Below are 8988 nucleotides of genomic sequence, written 5' to 3'. Positions count from 1 at the left end.
TTTTTTAGAATTGGACGGTTCACATTTGAACCTGCCCCTATATATATATATATATATTAAATATCAATCACCCCACCGCCTCTTAATATTTAAAATGAGTAATAAGATGTTTATCTGATCTCATTGATTTTGGAGAAAAAGAAATAAAAACTTATGTGTTCTAAAGTTTGAGAGAAACCAGAACCATAAAGGGGGAGAAGTAGAAGTTGATTCTGTGATTATAATTTGAATACGTGCTATTGTTCATCTTCATTTTTGTGATCATAAGGTGAGTTTTTAATTGTAAGTTTTACTTTAGACTTCATTTTGATATGGTTTTAATAACGAACCGTATGGCTTCGTACTTGGGTGTTTTTGAACGATTATGTACTATTTTTAGTATGATGGTGAGTTTTTGTTTAAAGCTTTTCTTATTTGGATACTGGGTATAAAACTGGCAAGAGGGATTTTAAGTGTGGAAATAAGGGTGGCATATCAAGGAGCTGAGTATATTGGGATAGAGGTGGTATAATCAATTTATGAAAATGATGTTATCTTGATCATGGATACTATTATCGCATTAGTGTGATGTGATAACTTGGGGTTAACGCATCTGTGTGATGCGATAAATTTGAGTTGTCGCACTATTAATACGATGAAGTGAATACTTGATCAGAAGGACAAGAGGATCTCTGATTGACTAGAGGGCCTCTGGGAGGGTCTTGCTTATGGGTGGCCTTCTATTGGGATGACCTTGCGATTGAAATGACCTTTTACTGGGTGGGTCTTGCTTCTGGGTGGCCTTCTATTAGGATGGCCTTGCGATTGGAATGACCTTTTACTGGGAGGGTCTTGCTTCTGGGTGGCCTTCTACTGGGATGGTCTTGCGATTGAGATGACCTTTTATTGGGAGGGTCTTGCTTCTGGGTGACCTTATACTAGGATGGCCTTGCGATTGAGATGACCTTTTACTGGGAGGGTCTTGCTTCTGGGTGGCCTTCTACTGGGAGGACCTTACTTCTGAGTGGTCTGTATAATGTGATGAATTTGGGATGGATGCAATGAAATCGTAAAATCTAGGTTTTTGATGAGAAGTTGTTGTTATCTCATCCTTGTGATGCGATGACCTTGAGTTATCGCATTTGTGTGATGCGAGGACTTGTGGTTATTACATCCTATTGATGCGATAAGTTGTGGTTTTGATAAAGTGAACAATTGTTGAGGAACCAGAGGAGCTCTGGTTGCTCTTCATGTTTAAACAGAGGGCCTCTGGTTATATTTGAAATTCAAAATCTTTTCAAGTGGTTAACCATTTCTTGTCCAGAGGCTCTGGTTGGTAAGACCAAAAGGCCTCTAGTTGACCCTTGCTTCTGGTTGGCCTTGTTGGACTTACTTTTGGTTGGTTATGCTCTGGTTGGTAAGACTAGAGGGAATCTGGTCCTGGGTATTAATAACTCTGAACACAAGGTCTTCAGACTTCGTATTCAGATTTAACACTTAGATGCTTTTCGGGTCTTCTCTTGAAATAACTCTGAAAGATGACTCTTCAGACTTGTACTTGTACGCCTTAGAAGCTCACCCGAACTCTGAAGTCTTCTTTTTCAGATCTCCGAAGACAAGCCTGCAGATTTAGACTTAGTCTTGTAAGCATAGTTCTGATCTCTAAATATAAGTCTGCAGACTTCCATTCTTGGCCCAAGTTGCTTTAATAAAACTTTCATGTTATTTAGGACAATTTTGGTCCTAACAAACTTGTTATTGCTTTAAGGACCAGACGACCTCTGGTTAGTCTGTCGTTTGGATGACTTTGCTTCTGGTTGTTTATTTGAACCTTGGAAAAATATTCAAATCTATGATAAAGGAACTAGGGGGGCTGTGGTTGATCTTAATGTTTAAACATAGGGTCTCTGGATGTATTTGAAACCAAATCTTTAAGTATTAAACATTTTTTTGACCAAGAGGTTTTGGATAGACGAACCAGAGGCTCTGGTTGACCAGAGGGGCTCTGGTTGACGAGAGGGCCTTTGGTTGGCCTTGCTTTTGGTCGGTGAGTCTAGAGGGGCTTTGGTTGGTCTTGCCTCTGGGCTTTGATGCGATGAAGTGTGTAGTGATCGCACCAGCGTGTTGTGATGAGATGGGTTCCTACACCAGCATGTTGCGAGGAAATGGGGTAATCTCACCCAATGTGTGTTGATCGCACCAGTGTGTTGCGATGAGATGGGTTCCCGCACCAGTGTGTTTTGCGAAAATGAGATTGTCTCAACCAAGGTGTTATGAAGAAAATATGGTTTGTTTTATATGAAGCATTGAGTTCATGTATTATGTGATAAATGGGTATTTTGTGGTTTGATGTGGCAAAAAAAGGGTTATTTTGTCAAAACATTATATATTTGTCATTTATTACAAATATGAGTTTTATAAAAGGGTTTTGGTGATATTCATCTTGTAATTGCATAAAAGAAATTTCTCACTAGACCTCAAGGTCTAACCCTCATTTTGGTGTTTTAAAATGTGCATTACAGGTCAGACAACCAGTTGATAAGGAAAAAGAGAAATTTATGAAGAAATATATGATTGCTTGCATATGGATTATGGGATAATGTGCTGTTAATTGTACCTGCATGCTGTTTATGAGTACAAGTTTTGTATAAAGATTTTATGGAAAACTTTGGTACCTACTTTTATAATGTAGCTTTTGTGTGTGTGTGTCTGTATATATATATATATATATATATATATATATATATATATTTATATATATTTGTATTTCTTGATATATGAAATACATGATTATATGCAAATGTGGATCTTGGGGTGTTACAAAAGTTTATGATAAATGTATCTTTGAAAAAGAAATATTCAAGTAGTCTTGTAGGTCTTCTTACATTATGTTACAAGTGGTTAGGTATCACTGTGTTAATGCAATTCATACATATACGACATTGAGTTTAAAGAAATACTAAAAGAAACCGAGAGCGATGAAGTATTACTGTTATTCAGAATTCAAAAAGGAAAAATATCAAGATTTAAGGCTTAAATAGGTAAATGAAATTTGTAGAATATTTTTAGACATGTTAGGATTCACATAAAAAGATAAAACTCAGATGTGTTGAAATTTGAATTATAGTGAATGTCCAAGACCAGTTCCGAGCTTAAGAAGCGTGGATTGTTAAGCCCTGACATTAAGCTTAGTTAGATTACAGTATCTTTTTAGTCATATATTCTTACATCAGGATCAGTTATAGTTAAATGCTAAAAGTCAGCTATAATCATGACTGGTTTACAAATCTTGGTAGAATTAATAATCAGTTGACTGCGTTATAAACGGTTTTCAAAGCCCAACCATAAATTCATATATTTTTTATATTTTAAAAATAAAATAAAACTTTCATTGTTTTGAAGCAATCTTAGTTGAAAAAAGAATAAAATTAATTTATTTGCAAATTTCTATAAAACAAATTAATAAAAAGATTTCATAATCAAGAAAATACAAATATTACACGAGTTTCCATTAATGGCGGATTTACAAAGAATACATCACATCCCTTCCTTTGTGATTTCCCCCAATTTCACTTTTCTTCGCACACCCACTACTTTGATTGCTGAAAAAGTTTGTTGGGGTTGAAAGAAACAGACAGAAATCCCAGAGAGAGAAAAGGGCGTTTTTAGGGTTCTTTCGTTCAATTTGCAAGAAATCAAATCCATTCTACAACACAATTATACCTCCTTCCTTTTTTCGTAACGCTTACAGTTTGATCGTTTCACCTTTGCTTGCCGTTGAAAAAATCAATTCATTCTTATTTACTTCTTTTCAATCCAGGTGTTCGTCTCCTCCGAGTTTCCCATCGATTTTCCCTACCTTTTTTCTCGATGTTGTTCAAAAACATGTGAATTCATGGCCTGATTATGTTCTTGAATGGTTCGTGTTCGATTCTCCGTCGATGAAATTAGAGATTAAGTATCGGGAATTCGTTTGATTTTATGGGGTTTTCGTTGGATGAAATTTGAGATTTAGGGCTTGATTTTGATAATTTCTTCTAATTGAGGATCTCTTCTTGAAAGTAGGTGGGGTTTTGGTGAAATTTGTGTTTTGTAGAGATGTATATTGAGGAACTGAAAGAGGGTGGCGATGGCGATGGCGATGGTGATGGGTGTCGGGATGTGTATGTTGAATTTTCCGGCGATGGTGCAGTGGTGGTCTCCAATACGAAAAGGGTGTTGGTCGGAGCAGGTGCTCGTGCTCTGTTTTATCCAACGTTGTTGTATAATGTTGTCAGAAACAAGATTCAAAACGAGTTCCGGTGGTGGGATAGGATTGATCAGGTATGAGCCCCAATTACTACTTTTGTTGTGTCATTCTAATCATCAAGTAGAATATTGTTTTTGAGCCCCAAATTGGGGAGACTTGGACCATTTCTCCCGGTATATGTCGGCTCTTGGAGACTAATCTATCGGGACTCACATATATTCTTACATGGTATCAGAGCTGGTTCAGGACTCCGTCCTACTAGCTTGTGTCGGTATAACTATGGGAAATCTACGCTCTCCGCATGCTGAGGTCCGCGTTGGCTTGACTAGGATCATTTCTCTTCAAAAAGTTCATGGTGGACAACATTAAGAATTTTCTTTTTCTTGATAATTTGGACTAATATGTGCATTGCAAGTAAAAATGTTTGGCAATTGCGGAATGGTTTGATGCAGAATGATTAAGTGGTCAGAATAGAATAATTAAGAGGCTCTCATGATATAGTGTAAAATGAAATATAATTGTTTGGAAATATAATTGTTTGGTAATTGTGTACAATGAAATTAGGGCTCTTAATGGTTAAGGGAAATCCAAGATACAAAATCATTCAGAGGATTTTAGAACCATTAGGAGGCAGACTTTTTTTTTTGTCAAACAAGATTCACCTCTTAGCGATTCAGCTGCCTAAGAACGTAAGAGGTAAACAAGCACCTTTTTTTGGTTATGGAACTATTAAGAGGTAAACAAACAACCCCTAGGAACATGATTAATCTTTTTACTGAAACAGCTGCCCTGTTATTCTTTATGGCAGAGGAGGGGTATGCAGAGGTATGCGTACATCTTACCCCTCCCAGATCCCACTTCTCGTGGGATATACTGAGCTCGTTTGGTTGGTTTTCTTAAGTATGTTTGTACTTTATCAATTGTATGTTAACTTTTCTATTAGTTTCATAGTCGGAGGTTCAAATAAGAAGCTAAATATTATGAGAAGGTAAGAAGAGAAGGTTAAGGGAAAGTTCAACTGTGAATCATTGAAAAAAATTCCATTTGGAGATGAACCCATAAGAATAATTTACATATGCACCTTCAAATGTATTTTTTCGGATTTTTTTTTTCAATAATTCACATATGAAGCCTTCTTATCGTCCCTTTCTTACCTTCTCATGATATCTAGCCTCTTATTTGAACTGACCCCGAGTTTCATATTCGTGCATACGTGTGTGTGTGTGTGTATACATCTTTGTGTGTGTGTGTGCACACATTTACACACGTGTTGAGATGCATCCTTGTGTCGACAATTATTTAAAATAGAATATCCGAATCATGGCATCCATGTGCCGTACACTTTTATCCCGCCTTGCAACATCGTTAATTGTTCGTTAGTTCAATGATGGCATCGTGGTCTTCTAAGAATAGAGTGATTTGATCTCCTTGAACCGTTGTACATGGATTTTTTGTTGGCATAGGAATTGTAAACACAATACTCCCTCCTAAAGTAAATGTCTACAATGTAAATGACACATAGTTTTATGTATGTGTAATTACACTTCTTAGATAACTAAATGACACTTTTACCCTTGATAATAGGGAGACAAACTTTCTCCATCTCATAATTAAGGGTAGATTGGGAAAGTGACAACTTACTTTTGAAAGTGGACACTTATTTTGGGACAAACTATAATATAAATATGGACAATTAATTTGGTACGGAGGGAGTCTTGTGTAAGATTAAGTGCTTTTGGATAAAAACCATCTCTCTTAAACTTCCCCCGGGTTTTAGAGGCCGTATAATTTATCGACTCCGAAACAAAGATTTTGTAGAATTTCTCCAAAATCGCTGATTCTTGCAAATTATTGTGTGCGCGCTTCTTCTCGCGTTTCTCATCAACTTTTGATTTAAATTTGCTGAATTTAAGGTATTGAGTTATGGATTTCTTATGGTTTCTTACTGCATTGCAGCAATACTAACGATAATTTCATGAACAGTTCATATTGTTAGGTGCCGTACCGTTTCCTACTGATGTTTTACGCTTGAAGGAACTTGGCGTTAATGGCGTCGTTACACTTAATGAATCATACGAGACTTTGGTTCCAACGTCACTCTATCATGTATGTATGCCCACTTATGATCTCGTATTCATTTGTGTAGCTTATCTTATTAAAATATTTAATACATTTAATACCCCGACAAACTTCCACCATTTAATTGGTGGGAACAATAAGTGGATTTTTATCCCCTCTCTCCGACTTTTTCCATTTTTGGAGGATCGGTTGGAGAAACAAAAATAGGATAAAAGCTTCAAAATCAACATTCTGGCAAAGGTTTTGGGGAATCTGTTGGAGCAAAAATCCTCAAAATCTTCGTTTTGGAGAATTTGTTGGAGATGCTCTTAGATATTTACCTTGATTCATACTTGTATGATCGGAATTGTCATCTTGTTGAGGTGGTCATCGAGCTTTTCTCGTCATTTTTCAATCTTTTTGGCTAATCTGTTTCAATTATAGGCTCAAGGAATTGATCATTTGGTGATTCCGACACGAGATTATCTATTTGCTCCATCATATGACGATATTTGCAAGGCTGTGGAGTTCATCCATGGTATGAACATGTATTTTAAACCAAGTTCCATTCGGACTCGTTGAGTTGAGCGTATTATGATGTTGTTATTCATTTGTGAAGAGAATGCATTTGCTGGCAAAACAACATACGTCCATTGTAAGGCTGGGCGGGGGCGAAGTACAACCGTCGTTCTTTGTTACTTGGTAACCATTTCAACTTCAAATCTCTGATACCCGCAACCCATTTTCGACAACTAAAAGCCCCGTTTGGTGAGTCATAAAGTGACTTGTAAACTTGCTTTTAAAGAACTACTACAAGTAGCGGTTTAATAAGCTCCAGGGGTTTCTTTTCCACTTCTTTTTCTTCCAATTATGTCGTCCAAAATAATTTTTCAGCATGTCTCTTTAGGTCATTTTACATTGTCAACTAGTTAATCTGCTAGCTTGTCAGCCAATCTAGCTATTCAGCCATTTTGACAAACATGACCTTAGTTCATTTGATTTAAAAATTAATCTGTTTTGGAAACAGGTGAAGCACAAGCAGATGACACCTGATGCTGCATACGAATACGTGAAGTCGATTCGACCAAGGGTGCGGTTAGCCGCATCCCAGTGGCGGGCTGTTCAAGACTACCATCTTAGAATAAAAGAACACCCAAAGGTCTCGACCTTCACACCCAAATTGGATTTTGAACCGTTTGATGATGCAGCCGTTGTGTTGGTAGCAGAATCGGATCTCGAGGGTTACAATGAGAGTTTTGACAACTACATTCTAGCGGAATTGAGCTTGGTTTGTAGGGCACAGTTTGCGAGTCAGGCGGCCATGGCTAGACTTTCTTGCTTGTGGCTCCGATGTCATGATGCTGTTCAGAAAATTCCGATTCCAATTCCGACAAAGGAATTGGGCGGTTCTGAACAGATCCAGGTTCATTAAGCTGTCTGTAGGAATGGTGCAAACCAAACGTACAGATGAAGTTACGATTTCCGAAGTGTTTACATGGAGAGTCTAAGTGTCTTTGTTACGTATAAAGGAATAACAACCGAAGATGTAAATTATAAGCCAAAAGAAACAAATGGTTTGTGTGTGTATATATCTTTTCTCTCTCTCTCTCTCTCTCTCTCTCTCTCTATATATATATATATATATATAATGCCAGGTGTAAATTGAAGCTGTTTTTTGATTTTTATACACGTTATGCATATGCATATAGAGGATAAATTGCTTACAAATTATTTGTATGCACGTGTGTATGCCTTTCAGATGAAAGGTTACCATGATGTTTTTCAGTTTTTTTTTTTTAGGGGTGCTCGTGGTCCGGTTTGGGCGGTTTAACCCCTCAGACCACAAACCAAACCGTAATGACAGTTTATAAAATTTTCAAACCGAGATGTTTGACATCAAGTGCCAGACCGGTCAACCCAAACCACGAAAAAACGGGCTGGTCTGACTGGTTTAGACGGTTTGGGCTTTTAATGGACTTTAAATTAAACTTAAAAAACATATATAATTTAGAATTTTAGATTAAATATCTATTTTAACAAAACAAAATATCCAAACAAATAAAATGTAATAATTAAACAACTTTTGAGTCCAAAATCCAAGCAATCCAAGTTCCAAACAAATAAATATATAATACATATTAGAAAACAAAGAAATTAACAAAGTTACAATTCTAGTGTGAGTATTGAGTAACAAAATCCACGACTTTACAACCTTCAATTCTTGACCAAACAAAATAGAAGACAAATCTTAGTTGGTTGAATCATTTGGTTTATGTCTTGATGATGTGTGCCGAAATCAAACCATGGATTAGGAAAGATCGATAGATTGATAGAGTTCTTGAAGGATTTCAAAATTTGGAGAACGCCAATGTCAAATGTGTCGATATGTTTACTGGTTTAGGGATTTTTAGGCGGCGATTCTTTTGGATTTGATTATGTTAGATGTCTGGCTTTATGTTGAGCTTAGGGATATATTTGGGTCATAACCCATAAGTTAAAAAAGTTAAGTTTGCTAATACTAAAATAAATATACATACATACATACATACATACATACATACATACATACATACATACATACATACATACATACATACATACATACATACATATATATATATATATATATATATATATATATAGGGGAGCGTTCAAATGAAAACCGTCCTCATTTGTGTAAACCGTACAAACCACCCTCATAC

The 8988-nt window shown here is 36.4% G+C and overlaps 1 protein-coding gene across 2 annotated transcripts; it reads left to right on the top strand.

Moving 5' to 3' along the window:
• Positions 1 to 3520: 3520 nt before the first annotated feature.
• LOC112499649 (putative dual specificity protein phosphatase DSP8) lies at positions 3521 to 7873 on the top strand. 2 transcript variants are annotated; one of them, XM_025102960.1, is made up of 6 exons: positions 3521 to 3717; positions 3800 to 4302; positions 6212 to 6334; positions 6731 to 6824; positions 6906 to 6988; positions 7314 to 7873. In XM_025102960.1, exons 2-6 carry the CDS (start codon positions 4078 to 4080, stop codon positions 7716 to 7718), a joined length of 930 nt encoding a protein of 309 aa, XP_024958728.1. In that variant the 5' UTR covers positions 3521 to 3717; positions 3800 to 4077; the 3' UTR covers positions 7719 to 7873. The 2 variants fall into 2 exon arrangements, with proteins under 2 accessions (XP_024958728.1, XP_024958729.1); XM_025102961.1 differs by having other exon boundaries at positions 3521 to 3898; positions 4045 to 4302.
• Positions 7874 to 8988: the final 1115 nt, after the last annotated feature.

The sequence above is a fragment of the Cynara cardunculus genome (genome assembly GCF_001531365.2).
Source record: "Cynara cardunculus var. scolymus isolate 2C chromosome LG 16, CcrdV1, whole genome shotgun sequence".
Taxonomy (NCBI): domain Eukaryota; kingdom Viridiplantae; phylum Streptophyta; class Magnoliopsida; order Asterales; family Asteraceae; genus Cynara; species Cynara cardunculus.
The sequence above is the reverse complement of the archived record's forward strand: the minus strand, read 5'-3'. Positions and strand labels throughout refer to the sequence as shown.

Bases quoted from the DNA above. Each gene is read 5' to 3' on its own strand.
- LOC112499649 (XM_025102960.1), top strand. From the start codon at position 4,078: ATGTATATTGAGGAACTGAAAGAGGGTGGCGATGGCGATGGCGATGGT. The intron at 6,335-6,730 runs GTATGTATGCCC...TTTCAATTATAG, and splicing joins TTCCAACGTCACTCTATCAT to GCTCAAGGAATTGATCATTT. The intron at 6,989-7,313 runs GTAACCATTTCA...TTTTGGAAACAG, and splicing joins CCGTCGTTCTTTGTTACTTG to GTGAAGCACAAGCAGATGAC.